This window comes from Saimiri boliviensis, chromosome 6 (assembly GCF_048565385.1).
Source record: "Saimiri boliviensis isolate mSaiBol1 chromosome 6, mSaiBol1.pri, whole genome shotgun sequence".
Lineage (NCBI taxonomy): Eukaryota > Metazoa > Chordata > Mammalia > Primates > Cebidae > Saimiri > Saimiri boliviensis.
The window spans coordinates 76637694-76663332 of NC_133454.1; the positions used below are offsets into that span (position 1 = coordinate 76637694).

At 36.3% G+C, this 25639-nt stretch overlaps 2 protein-coding genes across 2 annotated transcripts; one reads left to right on the plus strand and one right to left on the minus strand.

Moving 5' to 3' along the window:
* Positions 1 to 387: 387 nt before the first annotated feature.
* On the plus strand, positions 388 to 1382 carry OR10A4 (olfactory receptor family 10 subfamily A member 4). The gene has a single exon (XM_003919790.3). It carries the CDS (start codon positions 411 to 413, stop codon positions 1356 to 1358), a length of 948 nt encoding a protein of 315 aa, XP_003919839.1. The 5' UTR covers positions 388 to 410; the 3' UTR covers positions 1359 to 1382.
* A 12482-nt stretch (positions 1383 to 13864) lies between these two features.
* OR2D2 (olfactory receptor family 2 subfamily D member 2) lies at positions 13865 to 14812 on the minus strand. Its single transcript, XM_003919791.3, has one exon. It carries the CDS (start codon positions 14810 to 14812, stop codon positions 13865 to 13867), a length of 948 nt encoding a protein of 315 aa, XP_003919840.1.
* Between the last annotated feature and the right edge of the window lie 10827 nt (positions 14813 to 25639).

The following is a 25639-nucleotide window of genomic DNA, read 5'->3' on the forward strand; positions in this document are numbered from 1 at the left end:
TCACCACTTTTCATTATGTATCAAGACCTCTCTCTTCATAAATGCTTGGTCTGGCTTTCTTGCACCATTGTTGAAGAGAAATAAGTTAGGAGCATGAACGTAAAGCTGTGATTTTGGCCATTCTCTAGAGAGAACAGAAAAATCAGGACATGTATAGATAATATATGGTATGCTAATTCAGTCTGGAAAAGTAGAATTCTTCCCCCAAAAATGTAAGTCTAATAGTAAAATTTCTTTTATTACATTTTGGAGAGTATAGATGTTTGATCCTCAACAACTATAACAAGGAAAGTAAAGAATGAGGCCACAGGAAGTCCCTTTTATAAGAGTATAATAGAGGTATAAATAACATATGAGGTTTCTTCTACCTTCCTAGATTTTGAATGCCCAGTGAAGTCCTGGGCAGAAGAATGATGTGGGAAAACTGGACAATTGTCAGTGAATTTGTTCTTGTGAGCTTTTCAGCCCTATCCACTGAGCTTCAGGCTCTACTGTTTCTCCTGTTCTTGACCATTTACCTGGTTACTTTAATGGGCAATGTCCTCATCATCCTGGTCACTACAGCTGACTCTGCACTACAAAGTCCTATGTACTTCTTCCTCAGAAACTTGTCCTTCCTGGAGATAGGTTTCAACTTGGTCATTGTGCCCAAGATGCTGGGGACCCTGATCGTTCAAGACACAACCATCTCCTTCCTTGGATGTGCCACTCAGATGTATTTCTTCTTCTTTTTTGGGGCTGCTGAGTGCTGCCTCCTGGCCACCATGGCATATGATCGCTATGTGGCTATCTGTGACCCCTTGCGCTACCCAGTTGTCATAGGCCACAGATCCCGTGCCCAGCTGGCTGCTGCTTCTTGGTTCTCAGGGTTTCCAGTGGCTACTGTGCAAACCACATGGATTTTCAGTTTCCCTTTTTGTGGCCCCAATAGGGTGAACCACTTCTTCTGTGACAGCCCTCCTGTCATTGCACTGGTCTGTGCTGACACCTCTCTATTTGAACTGGAGGCTCTGACAGCCACTGTTCTATTCATCCTCTTTCCTTTCTTGCTGATCCTGGGATCCTATGTTCACATCCTCTCCACTATCTTCAGGATGCCCTCGGCTGAGGGGAAACACAAGGCCTTCTCCACCTGTTCCTCCCACCTCCTGGTTGTCTCTCTCTTTTACAGCACTGCCATCCTCATGTATTTCCGACCCCGATCTAGTGCCTCTCCTGAGAGCAAGAAGCTGCTGTCACTCTCTTACACAGTGGTGACACCCATGTTGAATCCCATCATCTACAGCTTAAGGAATAATGAAGTGAAGGCTGCACTGAAGCGGGTTATCCACAGGACCCTGGGCTCTCAGAAACTATGACTGACTTAGATGGAAACTGAAGGGGTAAAATGTAAGCACACAAGAAAAATGAATTCCTCAAATGGGTTTTGTGTCTCTACTCTTTTTAGATGACACAGTATGCCTACTGATTTTTTTTTTTTTAACTTTCTACTAAGACCCATTTATGAAAGAAAGAACATGAGGAATGAAGAAAGCATTGTCGTAGTCTGAGTATTCTATGGGACAGTGGTACCAGAGTCTCTGAAGATGCTTCTAGTTTATATAAATTAGGATCCTCTGCAGATCAATAATTATAATCTACCATTTTAGAAGATTTGTTTCAGCCTTTCTCAAACTCCCTCATCCATTTCATTTTATGATTTTCTGCTTTACTTTCTTCTATTTGTCTAAAACCTATCTGCATGTTTCTAGGCTTTGTTTACAACATAATTAAAATAATAATAATGCTAATAAATAGTAGAGTTCTGTTTTATTCTTATACTGATTTTTCCCAACAAATTTTGAGTTTGAACTCAACATTTTAACAAATTTATATTCAGCACTCAGCATGTGTCACACTCGGTTTAGGCCCTGAAGACACATTGGTAAATAAAACAGGTAATTTTTTTTACCCCATAGAATTTACAATCTAGTGAGAAAAAGAGATAATAAAAAGATACAAAAATCTCCAGTGGTTTATAAAGTATACATGTTTAGAGGACTAGCAATTGAAGAGCAGACTGACTCTGTGTCTGCTCACAGAGTCAGTCTGCACCTCTCTGACTCATAGAGTCAGTCTATGCCTCATCTGGAGAAAGGCTGTTCCACAGTGACAACTGCCTAAATCTCACATTATCCACCTGGTGTATGGGAGCTGCTTGACATAAAACGTATAAAGAACTCCCAGCAAGTACAAGTGGAGAAATTATGGGGAACTGCCATAAAGAGCCAAGTATTCTTTGCTTATGAGATTTTTTTTCTGTAATTTTATTGTGATTGGATGGAATCTATTGTCTTTTTCAAGCTTGTGTGTATTTCAACCAACGTAGTAGCCTCTCTTTATGATTTTATCTAGTGAACATGGTCCAACTCTGAACTCAGCAAACAGCAGCCTTGGGTATGGGCAACATAACTGTGTGTAAACATACTCATAGCAATTCATTGATAATTCAGGGTGAAATTATATTTACTACACAGGCATGTCTGCCTTACCGACTCTGTAAACAACCTACTTCTATGTGCCATAGAAGTATCAGGACCAGTTTCTTTTCCTGCAGGAAGTGTCCTTTAGCTTCTTGACACAAGAGCTTCTGAAAGATAGCTCATTCTGTAAAATGACTGAGAATTTTCAAAAGAAAAGGCAGATCATGGGGTTCTATTTGCATGAAGGCAATCATACAATCAAGCAGATTGACACCATTAAAAATTGATAATCTCCAATTTCGGTCAAACTTTCATCACTTCTTCACATTCCTTTTGCTTGACCTTGGTGAATAAGGTAAACAGTGCCCCTCCCCACAAGGATATCTATATTCTAGTCCCTGGAACCTGTGGAAGTGGTACCTTCCATGGTAAAAGGGCTGCAGATGTGATTGACTTAAGGGTTCTAATATCTTGAGTTATCTTGGTGGACCCAATCTAATCACAAGGGTCCTTCTAAGAGGGAGGCAAGATGATAAGAAGGAGGGACAGAAAAATGTAAGCATGGAAGCAGAGGTTAGAGAAGACAGAAGGTGATACATTACTGATTTTGAAATTAGAAGACAGGGCCATGAGCCAAAAAATATAGGCAACCTCCTCTGGAAGCTGAAAAAGTCAAAGGGACAAAATGTCCCCCTAGTGACTTCAGAAAATAATGTAGGTCTTGCTGACATCTTAATTTTAGTGCACTGGAAGTGATTTTGGACTTTTAAACTCTAGAATTCTCAGATAACAAATCCATGTTGTTTTAAGCTACTAGGTTTGTGATAATTTGTTACAGCAGCAATAAGAAAATAATGCAGTTGGTTATACTGTAACCTTTTCAACTAATATCCAAGTTTTTGCTATTTTCCCCTGTACCTTTCTTCCTTCTTTCGAGAAAACAACTTCTACTTCATCAGGAAAATTGGGGTGATCAGATTTAAATGATTTTTACTTATGCCCTTACATCTAAAAATGTGCCTATCTATGCCCACATCTATGCCTATTTCTCTTAATCTGAGAAACACTTGATTTCATTGCCTCTTGTCTATGGACCATGCTCACTGTAGTATCTTGTCTGTTTCACCTGTAACTTCAACCTCTTCCTCTCTTTTGTCTCAAGCTACAAACATGCCCTGATCCTTAAAACAAAAATGAATTACAGTCTTGATCATGTTTCTCTTGTCTTTCTCATTTACTCTCTGACTTTGGTACCATCTTTATTGAAATAACTTACATATTATAAAACTCAGCTATTTAAAGTTTATAAATCAATTTTTTTAGCATATTCCCAGTGTTGTGCAACCATCACCACAATCTAAGTTTCCAACAAATTTATCATCCCTTAAAAAAGCCTATACCCATTAGCATCAGACAACTTCCTGGGGAAAAAAAAGTTTATAATTTCTATTTTATTTTCATTACATTTACTATTTATTCACTGAAATCTAGTTTCTGCTCCTATCACTTTATGGAAATACATCTTTCAAAATCATTAATGGCCTCTATATTAACATGTCCAATGTTTAATCTTAATTTTGCTACTCTCAATTACATCTCTTACATTGCTCATGCATTTCTTTTGAATATTTCTATACCTTTTATTTCCCAAATACCACTGTGTTCTGGTTTTCTTTCTGCATCTTTGAACACTCGTTCTCAATATTCAAGGATTTTTCTCACGAACACTTAACCATTACAAATACCGTGTTCCCCAAAGTTCCAATAATAACCCTGGTGCTTTTTTTCACTCTGTTACTTTAAAAAAAATAGCTTTATCAAAGCATAATTTATATACAAAAATGCATGTATTTAATGTATACAATTTGATGAGTTTATACACAGGTATATACTCATACTATACATACCACAAACAAGGTAAGAAAGAGAAAGAGAGAGAAGAAAATCTCATCACTGAGCTTGAGAATCAGATTTTTGCAACTGTCCATAAGACATATCCACAGTGATTTCTCAAAGGCGCCTCAAAGGTATCTTTTAACTCATATCAAAAACTAAACTCATTTTCTTTATCAAACCTGCTTCTTGAACTGAATTCCTATTTCAAGGACTGTGACTAGCATTACCTAGTCAACCAAATCAGAAATCTGATAATCAAATGAGGCTCATCCTTTATACCAGAAAATCCAATAAAGAGTCCTCACCTAACCTGCATGTTGTCATTTCCTTTGGGCCACAGTACTATATTACATATAATCTTCAGTAAATTCTACAAGGACTATGTGATTCTTTTTCTGGATCATAACTTAGAAATACTGTTTTTACAAAAGAACAGTTAAGTATATTTCTTCCTAAAACTTTTTTATTGCCGATTTAAAATTTTTATTACTATCCTGCTCATTCAAAATATTGTGATACATTCATAAATTGACCATCCTACAATTTGTATTTCAAATATTACCTCTTTCATGGCATGGGTTCAATTGCTTTCAACCTGACAGTATTTTCTTCTCTGAGAAAACACATGCACACAAACATATGACATATTTTTATTCTGTCTTACTTATTTGCTCCTTGATTATGTTGCTTTTTTGTAAGGACAGGGTTTAAAACATACTTATATCTCCTACATGGCCTAGCACAGTGACTTAAGCACGGTAAAAATGCAATTAATATACATTTGATTTCCCATGAAATAAATTGGGAGTGTTAAAATAAGTACAAACATTCGACTATCCAGTATCCCTCATAGATATTCATATATAATCCCTGCAGAGAAATGTTGACTTACCAATATTTTAGGTTTCCAATATTTAAAACAATTCTGTATTTATGATTAAATGTGTGAATTAAAAATGATAAAAACTGTTTATCTGTCCACCTGAAGGGTGTCTGTATTATCCATGAAAATGTGTAAAATACATAACTTCTGCCTTTACTCCCTGCCCATTGCAGTTAATCATTTCTATGTAAATTACATAATAGGGTTGGATTAGAAAATATAATAAAAAACATATTTCTATAGTTTATGTTACACTTATAAAATTCTACTTTTTTCTTTAAAACAAAATTCTACGTTTTTCTTTAAAACACTTTTTTCTTTGAATTAACTATTCTTATTATTATTCCCATATTAGAGATTATCTAAAAGATTTTATCCAATTTCATGCCTTTATATACTGTGTGTAGAGTACTGACCCCCAAAATTATATCTTCAAATGTGATATCTCCACTGAGCTCAAATTCAGTATCCAATTGCATTCTTCATATCTCTGCATTTATGTCAAGTAGGCATCTCAAACTTCCAAAACATTTCCATAAAACTTGCTTTGGACATGGATGAATCTGGAAACCATCATTCTCAGCAAACTGACACAAGAACAGAAAATCAAATACCATATGTTCTCACTCATGGGCGGGTGTTGAACAATGAGAACATGTGGACACAGGGAGGGGAACATCACACACTGGGGTCTGTTGAGGGTCCAGGGGAGGGACAGCGGAGCAGCGGAGGTTGGGGAGGGATAACATGGGGAGAAATGCCAGATATAGGTGATGAGGGGATGGAGGCAACAAAACCACATTGCCATGTATGTACCTATGCAACAATCCTGCATGATCTGCACATGTACCCCAGAACCTAAAGTACAATAAAAAAACTTGCTTTTTTATTCCCCTCTTCTACTCACCAGCAAATATTATTACCATTTATTCAGTGACTCAAGCCAAAACCTTAAGAGCCATCCTTATTTACTCACTACCTTTCATCCCTCATATTCAACCTATCAGCAAACCTGATAAATGATTTCCAAAACATATGCTATATCCAATTTTCTTTGATTTTATACTGCTATTATCCTAGGCCACGCCTCAATCATTCTTTACCTTGACTACCGCAGTACCTCCTAACATATCTTCCTATTTCTATATTGTTTCCCTATAATCCACTATCCATGGAGAATCCTGAGTAGTCTTTTAAATATGTAAATAAGATTATGTCATATCCTTGCTTGAAGACTTTTCACAGCTTTCCATTACTATTCAAGTAAAATGCAAAACCTTCACTAATTCTACAAATCCAACTTGTGCTAATCTCTATCCATTTTTCCAACCATACTTAAAATCCCCTGGCCTCTCAATTACATTGATATGGTTCAATGATTTTGAACTGTGAATCAGAATCACCTGGAGAACTTTGAAGACACATTTAATGTCAGCACTTTTGGCCACAATGAAGTACTTTGCATTTAAATGATTCTCGCTCAAACAACTGTACAACTACAAAAGACTGACAAAACACAGGAAACAAGTCCTTAAAGATACAGGAGAGCAGCAAACACAGGACTTGAAAAGAAAAGGTAGGATGAGGGAAGAACAATAAGGTAAGTGCCACATTCACCCAACTATTTTCCCACAGGCATTCATCAATTCTCTAAGAGGAAAAGAGAGTGTTAGCATAACGTGGCGGTCACTGAAATGAGAAGATAGAAATTAGAATTTGGGGTTGCCAAACATATTGACATTGAGAATCAAATCACAAAGATGAGGGAACCACAGATAAACGAGTCCAAATATTTGCGTGCAATATACTTCTAAGTTGTTTGTCACTCCTAAACAGTGTATGCACAAGAAAAGACTCAGGAAAACTCAGAAGAAAGCAGCATGTGAAAGGCTTAAAATATGAGCTGTGCATCTCGTAACTGATTGGTGCTGGGAGGTAGAGGGTTGGGTTTAAGTCTTACGAGGTAGATGACTCTGTGCTTTCAGCTGAGATCCCTCAAAGATCATAATTTAGGAACAAATGCAAAGCTAGATAGAATAAGCTTAATAAAGACTAAAACCAACAATCAACTGGATTGATCTGCTTATCTTTTTACACTGTCAAAAGAAAACTGCATCCTCTTAGGAAGAAAAAATCATCCAGAGCCTCTACAAAGGGAGAATCTTGTGAAAAAATTTAGTGAAAAAATGATAAAACATGCTAATAAAAGGGATAAAAATGACTGAAAACCAAGAGAAAAAAATAGAAAATTTATCTATAAATGTTTGACATCTGTGACATTTGTTTTGCCAATCTTTTATGGACAATTTATTTGTCTATGTCTAGATATAGTGCCATTATCCATAAAAAAATTTGGAGGTGATTTAGATATTAGAGTTCTAAGTTCAAAATAACTATTATTAACATTTTTAGGAAAAGAAAAATTTTTTCATGAGATAACTACAATTCATAAAAAGATGAATAGACATAAAACTAAAAAGGTAAACTGAAAATGCACTAGGTAGGCTCAATGACAAATTATACAAAAAAGAAAAGATAATTTATACACTGTGGCCTTGTTCAGTACAAAGTATGGAGACTGAAGCACAGAATCAAAAGGAGAGAAAATAAATGAGCATAAAAGTTCAACTAAGCAGCCGGGCGCGGTGGCTCAAGCCTGTAATCCCAGCACTTTGGGAGGCCGAGGCGGGTGGATCACGAGGTCGAGAGATCGAGACCATCCTGGTCAACATGGTGAAACCCCGTCTCTACTAAAAATACAAAAAACTAGCTGGGCGTGGTGGCGCGTGCCTGTAATCCCAGCTACTCAGGAGGCTGAGGCAGGAGAATTGCCTGAGCCCAGGAGGCGGAGGTTGCGGTGAGCTGAGATCGCACCATTGCACTCCAGCCTGGGTAACAAGAGCGAAACTCCGTCTCAAAAAATAAATAAATAAATAAATAAGTTCAACTAAGCAAAAAGGTCTAAATCATGGTTAATCAGATTTCCAGGAGAAAAAAATAAAAGAGATGCAATATCTGAAAAAATACTAACTCAGCGAACACTAATCAGATTGCTAAAACAAACAAATAAATAATCACAGCAAAATGCTGTAAAAAGAGAGAATACGTAAAAAGCATCTATACAATCACAAAAATCAGTGAAAGACAGAAGATAATGGGATAATGCTTTTAAACTGCTGAAAGAAAATACTGGCTATGTAAATTTTTGTATCTAACAAAACTGTCATTCAAAACTACTCTCAAGGACTTCTACTTTTCACCAAAATTTGATAACAGGAATTGGATTTACCTGTAACTTAAAACAGTAAAATAAGAGCATACAAAATACATGAAACAATGATCTTTCAAGACACGGGCATCAAGCAACAAAGGAAAGTGATTGCCGAGAGACTAAAAATAAATGAGATAAACCTTATGAATATGTAACAGAGAAGAGAGATTGCAGAAAAAGAGAACCTTAAAGATCTAAAAGGGGTTCATTTTGGCTATTTAATAGAGTCAAGCACATACATCTGAAGAAACTGTCCAGGTCTGGGGAAATAGTCATCAGAAATAATCTGAGGAAGTATCAGAGGTGCTTGGCATGCACATAGTGTCCATAATAGTTCCTGTTCCCAATGTTCAGGTTGGAAAAACTCATAATTCATGGAATATTGGATAGAGTATGCAGCAAGGTCCAATTTCAGTAATGGGGAATACTTGTCCCTAGACTGAACACTGCTTCAGACCCACCTAACAAATCGTGCAGCAAAACATAAAAGGACAAAATTATCTTCAAGTAAATTAACTGAATTCTAAAACAGAGCTCAAGAAGATTTATAGGAGTACCAAAAATACCCAGCATTCATCAGAGTACAATTCACCAAATCTGGCATTCAATAAAATATTCCGAATTATGTAAAGACGCAAGGAAATAATGATTGTAATCCTTTGAGTATATACCCAGTAATTGGATTTCTGGGTCAAATGGTATTTCTTGTTCTAGATCCTTGAGGAATTGACACACTGTATTCCACATGGTGGAACTAATTGATACTCCCACCAACAGTGTAAAAGTGTTCCTATTTCTCCACATCCTCTCCAGCATCCGTTGTTTCCTGACTTTAATGATCGCCGTTCTAACTGGCATGAGATGATATCTCATTGTGGTTTTGTTTTGGATTTCTCTAAAGACCAGTGATGAGCTTTTTTCCATATGTCTGTTGTTCTTTTAAGTGTCTTCTTTAGAGAAGTGTCTGTTTATATCCTTTGCCCACTTTTTGATGGAGTTGCTTGGTATTTTTCTTGAAAATTTGCTTAAGGTCCTTATAGATTCTGGATATTAGACCTTTGTCAGATAGATGGATTGCAAAAATTGTCTGCCATCCTGTAGGTTGCCGAACAGACACTTTTCTTTCTTTCTTTTTTTAATTGTACTTTAAGTTCTGGGTACATGGGCAGATCTTGCAGGATTTTTGCATAGGTACGCACATGCCATGGTGGTTTGCTGTCTCCATCCCTCCGTCACCTACATCAGGCATTTCTCTCAGTGTTATCACTCCCCAACCTCCCCGCCCCCTACTGTCTCTCCCCTAGCCCCCCACCCCCCAACAGACCCCAGTGTGTGATGTTCCCCTCCCTGTGCCCATGTGTTCTCATTGTTCACCACCTGCTTATGAGTGAGAACATGCGGTGTTTAGTTTTCTGTTCTTGTATCAGTTTGCTGAGAATGATAGTTTCCAGATTCATCCATGTCCCTACAAAGGACACAAACTCATCATTTTTTATGGCTGCATAGTATTCCATGGTGTATATGTGCCACATTTTCTTTGTCCAGTCTATAACTGATGGGCATTTGGGTTGCTTCCAGGTCTTTGCTATTGTAAACAGTGTCACAATGAACATACGTGTGCATGTGTCTTTGTAATATACTGATTTATAATCCTTTGGGTATATACCCAGTAACGGGATTGCTGGGTCAAATGGAATTTCTATTTCTAGGTCCTTGAGGAATCGCCACACTGTCTTCCACAGTGGTTGAACTAATTTACACTCCCACCAACAGTGTAAAAGTGTTCCTGTTGCTCCACATCCTCTCCAGCATCTATTATCTCCAGATGTTTTAATGATCGCCATTCTAACTGGTGTGAGGTGGTATCTCAATGTGGTTTTGATCTGCATTTCTCTAATGACCAGTTTGTAATTTCTCTAATAACAAACATATGAAAAAATGATGAGCATTTTTTCATATGTGTTTTGGCCTCATGTATGTCTTCTTTTGAAAACTGCAAACAGACACTCTACAAAAGAAGACATACAAGTGGCCAACAAGCATATGACAAAATGCTGAACATCACTAATCATTAGAGAAATGCAAATCAAAACCACAATGAGGTGCCACCTCATACCAGTCAAAATGGCTACTATTAAAAAGTAAAGAAACAACAACAACAAAAACCAGACGCTGGCAATGTTGCAGAGAAAAGGGAACACCTCTCTGGTGGGAATGTAAATTAGTTCAGCCACTGTGGAAAGCAGCTTGATGATTTCTCAAATAACTTAAAAACAGAACTACCATTTGACCCAACAATGCCATTACTGGGTATATACCCAGAGGAATATAAATCACTGTACCATAAAGACGCGTGCATGGTTATGTTCATTCCAGCACTATTCACAACAGTGAAAACCTAAATCAACCTAAATCAACCTGTTTTTAACAGCAAAGACCTAAATCAACATAAATGCCCATCAATAGCAGGAAATGTGGTACATACACACCATGGAATACTAAAGAGCCATAAAAAAGAACAAGATCATGTCTTTTGCAGCAACGTAGATGGTACTAGAGACTATTATTCTATATTAACACAGGAACATAAAACCAAATACTGCGTGTTCTCACTTATAAGTTGGAGTTTAACATTGAGTACACATGGATAGAAATAATAAAACAACAGATACTGTGGCCTACTTGAGGGTGGAGGATAAGAGAGGGGTGAGGATAAAAAAAAAAAACTGCCTATGGGGTACTATGCTGATTACCAGGATGATGAAATAATCTGTACACCAAACCCCCGTGACACACAATTTACCTATGTAATAAATCGACACATGTACCCCTGAAACTAACAGTTAAAAAAAATAAACACAGAATCATCAAGAACTCAAATATTACAGGTAAGATGTTTTAGGTTACTACATCCATTAAAAAAACTCCAGCAAGCTGAGCTTAAAGCAGAAAATAAGAAATCCATGAAAGGGTAATGAGAGAACAAGCTGTGTCTGGTGCAGGATTAGGAGCTACAGCAGCTATGTTTTCTTCTAATTATTATTATTATTTTTTACCGCTCTTCATTTTTCAATGTTTTTATGTAAATAATCATGATGGGAGCTATTCTGTTATGTTTTAAGTAGAAGTGTGAGCTACTTGATATCATGCTTCTATGATAAAGTTCTTAAGGGAAGTTTATATGTTTCCTGTATTAGAAACATGAAGTAATCACTGAAAGAAGAAGTGGATCCCGAGGACAAAAGGGGTGTACTTCACTTGTTGAGCTTTTCAGATCTACCTTCTATCCTTTTTCAGCTTGCTATATGCTTCAGAATGTTTGATGTCTATTATAGATTATGCAAAAAAGCTCCTTGTTCCCTGGCTTCTAATTGGAATACAATAACAGTGTATTGGAAGGTGGGTGGAAAATGGGCTTGAGAAATAGTTCTTCTCGTGGTTTCCTTGCCTTCACATAAATTACGTCCACACTTTGTGTTTTGTACCCTTCGCATATAGCTACCCTCTCCAGGTTCTAAGTCCTCCTCTTAGTCATTCAAACTTAACATTAGTTAGAGCTTCTCACTCTTGGTCTATGTCACTATTCTTGGAAAATGTCACTATTTCTTGCTGGTTTCCACAACCCCTTTATTCATCTTTATGAAGGTGTATCCTGATAAATATGATCCTTATGCTTCTAAAAAGAGTGTGAGGAGGACAGCAGAGCTCATATGCTGCCTTATTGTACCCATGCTCTTCATTACCCAATTTAAGCACACATACAGGTGCACATGCCAACGCACATGTAGCACCTAGCTCATAGTAAGTGATTCAGTAATGTCTGTTAATTTATTGATCATTTGATGATGCAGAGAGGCTCTGAAGTACCAAAAGATAAAGGACCTGGAGTAAGAGCTGGGATAGACAGGTGATAATAGACAGCATTATTAAAAAGGTAGATTTCAGCCGGGCACAGTGGCTCACGCCTGTAATCCCAGCACTTTGGGAGGCCGAGGCGGGTGGATCACGAGGTCAAGAGATTGAGACCATCCTGGTCAACATCGTGAAACCCTGTCTCTACTAAAAACACAAAAAATTAGCTGGGCATGGTGGTGCTTGCCTGTAATCCCAGCTGCTCAAGAGGCTGAGGCAGGAGAATTGCCTGAACCCAGGAGGCGGAGGTTGTGGTGAGCCGAGATCGCGCCATTGCACTCCAGCCTGCGTAGCAAGAGCGAAACTCCATCTCAAAATAAAAAAATAAATAAGTAAATAAATAAAATAAAAAAGTAGATTTTACTAGGCTTATAAAATGTGCATATTTCTCAGGAGATTTCTTAACTCAGGTGTCAAAGGATCAACCAGAAGGAAGCATGTCCTCCTTCCAATTGCTCCGTGAATTATTGTCCTTCTCCTTCTATGAAAGAAATGCAGGATGAAGGATAGAGGGGGTGTCTATAGATAAGGCTCAAGAATAAGAATTTACGATATTTCCATTAATTTTTATTCACAATAGACATAATTATACATGGTTTGGGAATACAGTGTGATGTTTCAGTGCAAGTAAACAGTGTATAATAATCAAATAAGTGTAATTACCATATCCATCACTTTAAGTCTTTCCATATTTTAGATTCACAAAGAAGAGGGCTATCCAGCAAGTTCTCTTTAATAATATAATTTTATTTTATCCAATATATCAAAATATTATTTTATTTTCATGCTATCCATATAAAATTATTAACGACATGGTTTATATTCTATTTTCATATTGGTGTGAAAATTCAAAATCCAATGTGCATGTTTTTCTTTTTTTAACTTGTATTTTAGAATCAGGGGTACACATCCAGGTTTGTTACAGAGATATATTGCATGATGCTGAGATTTGGAAATGAATCCATCACCCAGGTAATGAGTAGGTAATAGGTAGTTTTTTAAAAACTCTTCTCCCTCCCCCCCACAATCTAGTAGTCCCCAGTGTCTATTGCTCCATCTTTGTCTTCATTTGTACCCAACGTGTGAGTGAGAACATGAAGTATTTGGTTTTCTCTTTTTGTGCTGGTTCACCTAGGATAATGGTTTCAAGCTGCATCTGTGTTTCTGTGAATAATTTGATTTCATTCTTTTATGGTTGCATAGTATTCCATGGTATATGTGTACTTTTTTCTTCAGAGCAGGAGTGAAAGTTTATTAAAAAGCTTTGGAACAGTAAGGAAGGAAAGGAAAGGAGAAAAAAGAAGAAAAGTACAACTTGGAAGAGGGATGAGTGGGTGACTTGAGAAAACAAGTGCACCAAAATCCAATCCCCCTGATCGATTCCATGTCTTCCCAGCAAGTCTTCGAAGTAGGAAGCCAACAGGGTCTCTGAGCTCACTATCAGTATGAGATTCCAAGCTTGCGTGGGAAATTCCTTGTGGCTACTTTCCTTAGAGCTCCCTTCATATCATTGTTTCTCAGGCTGTAGATGAGGGGATTAAGCATGGGAGTCACCATTGCATAGAAAACAGACACCAATTTTTCCTGCTGTTTGGAAGACTTGGGTGCCATGTAAGTGACAATTGCTGATCCATAAAAAAGTATGACCACCATCAGGTGGGAGCCACAGGTAGAAAATGCCTTGAGACTCCCCACAGTTGACTTCATCTTGACCACAGTTACTATGATATGGCCATAGGATACCAGAATTAGAAATACAGGTATGAGGAGAATCATGACCCCCATAAGAAAAATGGCCATCTCTGATCTGTGGGTGTCTGTGGATGCCAAGATCAATAGTGCAGGGGCCTCACAAAAGAAATGAGTGATACTGTTACTGCCTCGGAAGGGTAGCCTCAGTGTGAAGGTGGTGTCTACCACAGACACCAGAATGCCACTGGTCCATGATCCTGTGGCCAGCTGGACACATGCTTTCCAGCTCATGATGCTAGGGTAACGCAGAGGATCGCAGATTGCCACATAGCGATCATAGGACATCACTGCCAGAAGGGCACACTGTGTACACCCAAAAATGAGGAAAAAGAGAAGTTGAGCTGCACAGTGTGTGAATGAAATGACTTTCTTCCTGGAAAGCAGGTGGACTAGTGCCTGAGGAACTATGTTGGTAGAGAAACAGAGGTCAGCCAGAGACAAGTTGCAGAGAAAAAAATACATGGGTGTGTGAAGTCGGGAGTCAATATGAACAAGGGACATGAGAAGCAGATTTCCAAGCACAGGGACCAGGTAGACACCCAGGAATAAGATAAATAGCAGTTGCTGGGTGTGCAGGCCATTGGAGAGTCCCAGAAGGAGGAATTCTGTTACCTGTGTCTGATTTATCTGTCTCATAGTTTGTTGCCCTTTTCAGTAAGAAGTCACTATGCGCTAACCATAGGCATGCGTATCTATAAAATTATATAATTCAGCGGTGCAGGCTTAGGAATTGCCCCAATTGCTACTGAAAATGTCAAGAATCCCCTTCATAAGATGATCATGTTTCTTTCATTAGAACATTTCAGTGTTGTAAAACAAACTTTAAAAGATGATGCATTCGTTGTTGGTTTCATCTGGCAAGAATAGATTTTTAACATTATTTTTCTTATTCTGAGTCCCACACTTTTCATAATACAATAATAAATAGAGACTGGACTCCTCTATAAAGTTATACCATTTAATTTCAGTTTGTTCTTAACTAAAACCCCTGAGTCTCAGGTGCTCTTGTCACATCTCCTCTTACCCATTTATGATTGTATAGATTTCTGTTGTATCTTCCCTGCAAAGACAGACATGAAGGTATAAGAAATCAGAAAGAGCCAAAGTAGGGATATGTTTTATTTAAGAGACTAATTGTCTTGTAGGAGCTGGAAAACCAAAGGGTGACTCAGGATACCCTTGGGAATCCTAACTGAAGCCTCAGCTTGATTTCTGTTCAGTCTCAACTGTGAATGAACTTCCAACACAACAGACACATCATCACAACATAATTTTCATTTTAAGCCACCAGCTTGGCTAGTTGCATAGTCAGCCCAAATAGCACTACACCCCAGCTCTCTCTGCTAAACATTATATGCATTATCTGTCCACTCCTTCCCAAAATTAAAAGCACCTTTGAAAATGGTGTCCATGTCTTTTCAACTCCGTGTCCAAGACGTAGCAAAGAACTTCAGGGCCGGGCGCGGTGGCTCAAGCCTGTAATCCCAGCACTTTGGGAGGCCGAGGCAGGTGGATCACAAGGTCAAGAGATCGAGACCATCTTGGTCAACATGGTGAAACCCCGTCTCTACTAAAAATACAAAAAAAAAAAAAAAAATAGCTGGGCATGGTGGTGCGTGCCTGTAATCCCAGCTACTTAGGAGGCTGAGGCAGGAGAATTGCCTGAACCCAGGAGGCGGAGGTTGTGGTGAGCCGAGATCGTGCCATTGCACTCCAGCCTGGGTAACAAGAGCGAAACTCCGTCTCAAAAAAAAAAAAAAAAAAAAAAAAAAAAAGAACTTCATTCCATAAATGACTATTAAATAAATAAATAATTTGATCACATGTTAAGCAGAGTTGTTTAGAAGGATTTCCAATATCCCTGGAGAGATTTATAAGAATTTGGAAAAAATAATTCAATTTTGTGGAGCTGTTCCAAAAAGAAGGGAAATAAATTTACTTGAAAGTGTTAAGTTTAAGATCCTATACTCAGGTTGGGCTATCAATCCTTTAATTGTCTGGTGAAAGCATCTCAGAATAATGTTTTAAATACATCAAATAAAATATATAGGATTACCAAGGAAACCAGTTATATCAAAATAGAGTTATCAAAATAATTTTAGAAAACAGATTTATAAACAGCAATGTATGTGCTTCTTTATTAATACACTAAAGTTTTGAAATGTAGTGGTGGGTCTAATAACCACCTTCATTTCAAAATAATCATGAGCTTAAAGGTTTGGAAGTCTCTTAACAGCTGCAATATAAGATAAAAATTCATGTAATTTCTACTGCTGACAAAGTCATTGATACTTCTAATATTGGTATGGGTTGGTCACTCACATTCAAATTGGAAGGAAACATCAACTTTCAGTTAGGGGAAAAAAAGAAGTAGCATTTTACTCCAAGTTGAAAAACTCCCTGGGGTTACAGGAATCCCCAGGAGTTTTCTTTTTAATAATAATAAAAGAAATAATTACACCCTACATAATCTAGTAACAGAGTCTTAGCATCTGGATTGGTCTGTGAGTCAAAGAAATGAAATCTTTCAATTCATAATTGGTCTTAAGACTAAAGTTGGAATTTAGCATTGGGAGGAAGGTCCCTTTTCACTTCTACTTAACTGTTTGGTGCTTTAGATTTTTAGCATTGCTCCTTGCTCAGTTCGTAGGCAGAAAGCCTTAAGCAAATAGCTTAGTCCAGCATGCATCACCTGTATGACAAAATTCAATCCATAACCCTTCCACCTTTACACATTACTGATCAGCCATGGACTCTACACTCCTTTCCTCACTTCATGGGATTTCTCCTACAACATCTTTTCTCCAGACGGGAATCCAGATGTCCTGGACCAATGTTACCACTAACAACCAATTTGTGAAAAGTTTGACCCAATGTCTCTTCTCTTTTCCACTTTTGTTTTAACTACCAGAGGAAGAATCCTGAAAACAATTTCACCTTACCATTCTACTTTAACAATGTACAGATTAGTTAAATATTTAAAAGGTTCTTTTTTTAACTCAAAATATATGTTTTCTTTATCCTTTACGTTATTCTCCTCTCTTACAAATCTAGGAAAATCTGAAAAAAACAAAAACACTCTCATGTCAAATCACAAAAACATAATGGTTACACAATATTACCATTGTATCAGGCAAATGGAGGTGATGTTGATTCAGTAATAAAATAAAAACCAGTGCCACCAAACTAAAATATTTGAAAGGATAAAAATCTCTTACCTAACTCCTAAAAGGAGCTCTATATTCCTTCTCAGTTTTGAAGATGATAAATTACTTAATTTTAACATTTGGTTTAACTGCATTGTAAATATACATGAAATACACATTTTCAGAACAAAAGAAAAACATGGACAAATTGGACATCATCAAAATTAAAAATGTTTGTGCTTCAAGAGATACCATTAAAGAAGTGAAAAGACAACCCACAGAGTGGGAGAAAATTTTGCAAATTATTTATCTGATAAGGGACTTGTAGTTAGAATATATAAGGAATATAACATAATAAAAGGCCAATAATATAATTAATAACTGGGCAAAGGATCTAGACATTGTTTCTAGAGGAGGTATGCAAATGGCCAGTAGGCACATGAAAATACGCTGAATGTCATTAGCCATAAAAGAAATGCAAACCAAAACTATAATGGCATGCATTATACCTACTAGGATGGCTGGCAGATTATCATATAAATCAGACATCCCACCAGTAGGTGTGTACCCAAGAGAACTGAAAGCATATATTCCACACAAAAACTTGTATATGAATGTTTACGGCAACATTATTCATAATAGTCAAAAAGTACAATGATCCAAAGACACAGTGAAATGTCTTTGAATGTATAAAGAAAAGGTCAGGTGAGGTGACTTATGCCTGTAATCCCAGCACTGTGGGAGACTGAGGCGGGTGTATTGCTTGAGGTCAAGAGTTTGAGACCAGCTGGCCAATATGGTGAAAACCTGCTTCTACTAAAAATACAAAAATTAGCTGGGTGTTGTGGCGCATGCCTGTAGTCCCAAGCAGTTGAGAGGCTAAGGCAAGAGACTCATTTGAACTGGGGAGGCAGAGGTTGCAAAGAGCCGAGATCATACCACTGTGCTTCAGGCCCAGGTGACAGAGACCCTGTCTCAAAAAAAAAAAAAGGTGGGGGGATATATCCATATAAAGGATCATGGTACAACATGGATGAACCTTAAAAACATTATGTGAAGTGAAAAAAGTAGTCACAAAGGATGACAGATTACATGCTTCCATTTATATTAACTGTAAAGAACAGGCAAATCCATAGAGAAAGAAAGTAGATTGGTGGTTACCTGGGGCTAGGGGTATAGGAGGACTGTTTGATGATGACTAAGGAGTGTATGATTTATTTTTGGAGTGATGAAAATGTTCTAAAATGGATTGTGGTGATGGCTGCACAACTTTGTGAATATTCTAAAAGCCATTGAATTACATGCTTTAAATGATAAGTTGTGTAGTGTGTTCAACATGCATTACCCAAATATATGGTAATAGTAAGTCTCTCTCCAAACACCCTCCAGCTCAATAACTTTTCCATTAGTAACCACAGATCACAGCTTGGTATACATCTTTCCAGATGTCTATTAATTCAAATATGCATGTGTGTACGTACATGAGTATACACACTTTTGTAATTAACATATGAGTTAATGACTTAATTTTCTGGACAATCGCTCTATCTTGGAGACACTGCTTGACCAATATATATAGCTCTACCTATGTCTTGCTATTGATTGCTTTATATTCCACACTACAGTTAAACCAAAACTTAGTTAGCTATTCTCTTATTGATGAACATTAAGAATGTTTATGCTACCACAAACAATTGTGTTATGAACATCCCTATATATATGTTGTTTTTCACTGTTACCAATATATCTGTAAGGTAAACTACGAACCTTCCAATTGCTAGATAGTAAGATTTATCCAAGACGAAAGAGAGAAGGTTAAGCATATCTTTACTTTTGATAGATGCTGCCAATATCTAAAAAGTGTAGTGCCTAGCAGTTATACAAGTGCCTACCTTTATTTCAAGGGAAATCAACTCATTCAATGATGAAACAATATGAACAATTACATCTCTGTTTGATTTCTTATGGCCCCACACTGAATTTAGATTAATTCCATCCTCCCATATCTATCTGCAGGTAACCTTTCCAGCCTTATCCCATGCCACCTAACTAGAACACACTACATTTTTACATCCCACTGTGTTTTGCTCAGCACAGTCCCTCTACTCAGAGACACACCCACTAAATCAAGGTATCATTACTTTCCTTGGGCATTCAACATACTTTGAATATTCAATCAATCTTATTTTTTAAGCAAATACTATGTACCAAGCATACGCTAAAGACTGGTGATACAGACTGAAAACCCAGTTCCTAAGACCAAAGAATTCCAGCAAAGAGGGGCCAAATTATTTCATACCCAGTGCCAGGAGTGGTCCTTGGAATATCAGAGAGTCACAGCAAATATTGGTTTAAAGAATCTATATATTCTAATACATCAAACTAACAAAGAATTGCTTCAAAAGAGAAATATAGTGTATTAAAACAGCTGATATAAAAATAAATTTTAAGAACACAGTAATTAAAACATTGCTACTCTTTGAATTGCCATCCATCTGGTAGAAGGTCCTTAGAGGCTCCAGGTTTTGGTTCAGCTCAGTTCTTCAGACTCAGTCCTCTTTCTGCCACAATTTTCACTCTTCCCAGAGTAGAATTTTCTTTTCCTTTAAGAATTTGATTGCAATGGTATAAATAATACATCTAAATCTCAAGGAAAATTAAATGATAGACAAACCATCTTTCTCAGTTTTAACAAAAGAAGATATAGAGCATAAAACTAAGCATCTTTCACGAAATTTAAAGTGATGACTACAGTCAGTGACTAATTTAATGAAAGTGAAGCTACAGGACATTGCTATGACTTTGATCCCTTCTTCATTTGGCTCATAACCATAGCCAGATGCATTTTTTAAGATTCTGTCTAGGAAAAATATTCTCTGGAAACAATTCCACAAACTTTCCCCATTCCTACCTGCAATACACATAGACATACACATACCAATACACACACTTACAGACAACTAGTCTATCTTAGATGCCCAAGTACACCTACAGCATCTTGTACTTACCTCCATCGCAGCTTTTAACAAATTATATTAAAATTATTTGTCTTTCTCTGTGACTGTAAGATAGTCAAGGGCAGAGATCACATCTAAATCGTCCGTATTCACAGAAAATAAGATCAGTAATGTACATTATAATAAGTGTCCAGCAAATGTTTCTTGATGAACTGATTTCATTTGAGCCAAAGTAGCAAGAGATAGAAGAGTGTAAGGAAGAGATGAGTGTGATTTATGACTTATCAGATGCTAGGAGATCTCACTGACCCTGGGATTATGCACTAGAAGGCAACACCCCAACCTCTCCTGATTTTTCTTTAAAAATGTTATTCTCCTATGCAAATGTAGAGGACAAAATGTTCCTCTAGGTGACTTTGAATCTGTTCCCAGGGTCAAGAAGCTCCTATAAGAAAATCATGTTCACTGTCAACCTTTCTATCATTTCATTTTGCCTTTTTCCAGATTTAACATAAATTTGTGAGTTCACTTCTATAAAAATAAAATATGTCACTGGATATGGAAAAGGAATACAGGGCCACAGAAACATGCATTATCTAACCTGATATGAATTTTAGGAAGAGGAGACCGAGTAAATCCCTAAAGAACCAAAAGAAAATTACTAAATTTCTCTTCTGATTCCAAGATCCTTCATACGTCAAATCACCTATTCCTTATAATCCATACCTGTTTATTTTCTTCCAAATCAAGTTCAACAAGGCATGAGAACACTACCCAAGGGACCAATACTGACTCCATGAAAGTTCTGCTTATATCGACATAAGGTGAACATCAGGAATCTTCTTCTCACATAATTTTATATTGTAATTGTGGTTTGATAAGGTAGATCCACTGTGGGGGAAAAAAAACCTTGGCTAAATCTATTACAGAAGATTTACCTCTATGAATCAGATTATTGGACAAAATTAGTTGAATTTTAAAAACCAAATCTATGATGAGGTTGAAACCAATTCACTCCCAACATATTTCCAGTTATCCTTTCTTTGTTCATCTCATGCCTTATCTTCCCCTCCAATAGTCTTACCAATATTTTGTCACTTGATGGAGAAAAAAAGGTCAAATTAGCATGTGAAAGCCAATAAGGACACTCCATTATTGATGGGAAAGTGCTTCAGGTGCACTGGTGGCAGCATGGACAGACTGCGGACAGCAGGTGTATTTTTATAAAGGCAAAGGGCTCAGTAGAATCTCTCAAGGCAAGAACAAAGCAGGAAGGGGAATCCCCACATCATGTCCTTCTGTTCCATCCAAAGGTCTTATCATGGACTTCAGGGTATATTGTGCAACAATAGTTCCATTTAAGTGAGGTGAATGGCAGGGATACTAGAAGCAGTCTCTGGAGCAGGTGAAGTGCTCAGGAGAATTCTGAATCATTAGGGCTGATCTTGAGTGTGCTTCCTCTCAGAAGGTCCCCAAACGGTAATAAAAGGGGCAGAAAATAACATGCAGTTAGCAGTCACATCTCTATTTACAGGTCCCATCATGAAGTCTTACATGTGTTCTCTTTAGAGAATCATTGTATTGTTGCAATTAAGTATTTGGTTTCTGGATGAAAAAATACTAGGTTGCAAATTAAGTCTTCTGCATACGCTGTATAATTTTGAGAAAGTTTATCATTTGTAGAGTATGAATGTGATGTGACCTAGATAATAATAATTAGATGAATGTGATTAACATAATGTATTCATGTAGTATGAGCTCAGTAAATACGATCTCTAATTATTATAACCAAGGCTAGGGGATTGAGATTATAAACAGGTATCTGAGTTTTGGCAGATGTCATATTTTGACATTGTTCAGGAAATCTATTATACATCAATGAATCCTAAACTACCCAGAAAGATGAGAGGCTGAAATACCTTCAAGTACTCTAATTATCTTTTTAAAATTCCTCCAAAGAGTACTTACTTGAAGCTGTGTTGGGCATGAGTGGAGGGAGTGAAGATCAGGGTCTGAAAAGAAGAGAACCTTTGGCAGAAATCCTGTTCTTTCAGTTGCAGCTCCAGAATAATGACTATCCTAAGACAAAAAGTCAACTGAACATGGACTAGCACTCACAAAACCTGAGTAGAATATTCTATTAGGTCAAGTTTATCGATTGGGTGGTTAAAAATCTTCATATCGCTACTGATTTTTCTGTTAGTTCATTTATAAAGTTACTAAGCAAAGTTCATCGAAATACATGCATAAATTTTATATTTAGTTTTGTTGTTTTATAATTTTGTATTTTGATCTTAAATTTTCAAAAAAGTTAAATAGTACAAAAACTCTCATACCTCCCTTACTCAGATTCTCCAATTATTATTTTGTCACATTTGTCTGTATTTATATACATATTATTTTAAGAACTTGACAGTAAGCTATAGGTGTGATACTCAGAATACAATGAACTACTAAAAATGAATAAGAAAAGTCAGAAATTTCCAGTTTTTAAAAATGGGCAGAAGACTTGATCATGTACCTTCAATATAGGAAATACGAATAGCTAATAAGCACATGAAATGGTGCACACATAATTGGCCCCCAGGGTATATAAACTAAAACCATAGTGAAATGCCACTAATCCTCATCAAAAAGGATAAAATGACTGAGGATGTGGAGCAATTTACATTGCTTATAGGAACATAAATTCATAGCATCAATTTTAAAATTCCATCTGGAATTATCTTTGAATAGCTAAACATGCCTTCCCTATGACTCAGTAATTCCACTCCTGAGCATATACCTAATCAAGATGAGTGTTTATACCCACCAAAAATATGTACAAAGATGTTTATAGTATAGCTTTATTCATAGTATCTCACACTGGAAACTATAAATTTATATGGGCAATAGAAAGATAAATGTTGGTACAGTCATGCATCAGAATACTATCAAATAATTTTTTAAAAATGAACTGCTACAAACAATTATATAGATGAATCTACACAGTGATGTTTTAGTGAAGAAGCCAGGCACATAAAGAAGTGTACACTGTATAACTCCAATTATTTGAAGCTAAAGAACAGGCAAAACTAATTTATACTTTTAGAATTCCAACTAATGATTACCTTTGAGGGAGTGATGATTTAGATTTAACTGGGAGTCTTTTGATGTGCTGTGAATGTTCTATATTTTAATTTACATAATGGTTACATACATTACATATGTTAACATTTCTTGAGCTAGACTTAAGACTGGTACATATTATTGTATATAAGTAATACCTCATTAAAAGCAGAGAGAGAAAAGAGGAAAATAGAGTTAGGCATTTAATTCAAGTTGCTGGGGGTTGAAAAAGTACACAACATTTTCATAGATAGACCCATATGGAAATCTAATGTACGATGAAGTTAAGTCCAAAAATCATCAGGAAAGGGAAAATAATTTATTAAATAATGTTGGTAAAATGGGTTTACTACCTAGAGAAAAATAATGCTGAATTCCTACCTAACATGATAGAAGAAGGTAAACTCTAAATGAATTAAATATCTGAAAGTTACAAGACAACAAGGGCACAATTGAATAAAACATAGAACATCTTCCTGACCTAGAGTGAGGACCTTCTAAACACAAACCACAATAAAAATTTTGATAAATTCGATTTCATGAAAATCTGGTATTTGTCTTCAATGAAGGACATCACAGACAAAACTGAAAGATAGATAAAAGAATCGATGAGATATTTGCACTGTTTAAAACCAAAAAGAAATAAAAACCTAATATCAGGAATTCACAATAAACTTCTAAAAACCAATAAATGAGGAAGAAACCCCCAAAAGAAAAAAAGATCAGAGGTAATAAAAAGGGAATTTATTAAAAAGTAATTTTATTGGGCTACAAGAATATAAAGCAATACTCAAATTCATTAGCAATCAAATGTATGCAAATTAGAGCAACAAATAGGCATACAGCTATTTAAAAGTCAGATACTATAAAGTGTTGACAGAAAAAGTAGAATATAACACTCATTTATAGTTGGGAAAGATGTAGAGAAGTGTAGTCACCATGGGAAAAAATCTGGCAATTACTTGGTCACCTTATACTTGCTTATTCTATGTTATGGTAATTATTATTAAAGATAGAGCCAAAAAAAAAATTGTCTTGCAGACATATGTGGTACATTCCTGAAATATTTAGCAAATGTTTTTCCTGCATCACCGAGATTATTATCTGACTTTTTTCCTTCAGTATAATTCATAAATTTCTTTGTAGAGTTTCTGATGTTGAGACATATTTACATTCCAGACAGAAACCACATTTCATCATAGTGTTTTATTTTTAAAAACTCTGTAGATTCAATTAGCTCTAATTTTAGTAAGACTTTTGCACTGACTCATAAGTAAAATGAATCCATATTTTACTCTTCTTATTTATACTATTATGTAGTTTTGTACTGCTCAAGTTTACACAAGCTTTGTAAAATAAGACAGGAAGAATTAACTCCTTTTCTCTACTTTTAGGGAAAATACATAAAGAAAATAATGAATGGTTTCATGAAAGTCTGGTATAACTCAACTATAAAACTACTCAGACCTGGAGTATATTAGGGGAGGTATTTGCAGTTTTATTTTCAGTGATATTTGTCATTTCAAGTTCAGTGATATTTCTCATTGATACAATCATTCAGTTGTATCAATTATTTTATACATTATTGTACATTTTATATCTTTCTATGAATTTACTCACTTCCTCTGTTTTAAAATTTATTGGCATGTAATTGTTGTAATAGTCTTTCATTTAATGAAATTTTATCTGTAGTTATTTTTAAATACTCTATTTTTTGTGTGATTTCTCCTTTAAAAAGATATTTTTAAATAAAATGGTGGCTTTTGTTTTTATCTGAAAACAATGTGTTGTAAGAGAAAAACATTATTCTACATAGTTTGCAAGAAAGTCAGCTTTGTCTTACTTGAAGAATTAACAAAGCTTTTGGTTCACTTTTATTATGCATTTTAGTTTCTTTTTATTTTTTTTTTTACTTTTTTGAGACAGAGTCTCACTCTGTCACCCAGGCTGGAGTGCAGTGGTGTGATCTTGGCTCACTGCAACCTCTGCCTCCCAGGCTCAAGTGATTCTCCTGCCTCAGTCTCTCAAGTAGCTGAGACTACAGGTGCATGCCACCATGCACAGCTAATTTTTGTATTTTTAGAAGAGATGTGGTTTCACCATATTACCCAGGCTGGCCTTGAACTCCTGACCTCAAATGATCTGCCAGTAAGTTTGAGCTCTAATATTGTCATTATTTTGTGTGTTTCTTATAACACAAAGCTCCCCTACTTAGTTTCAGTTGTCTTTTCTTAACTAAATATTAAGTTGTT

Bases quoted from the DNA above. Each gene is read 5' to 3' on its own strand.
- OR2D2 (XM_003919791.3), bottom strand. From the start codon at position 14,812: ATGAGACAGATAAATCAGACACAGGTAACAGAATTCCTCCTTCTGGGA.
- OR10A4 (XM_003919790.3), top strand. From the start codon at position 411: ATGATGTGGGAAAACTGGACAATTGTCAGTGAATTTGTTCTTGTGAGC.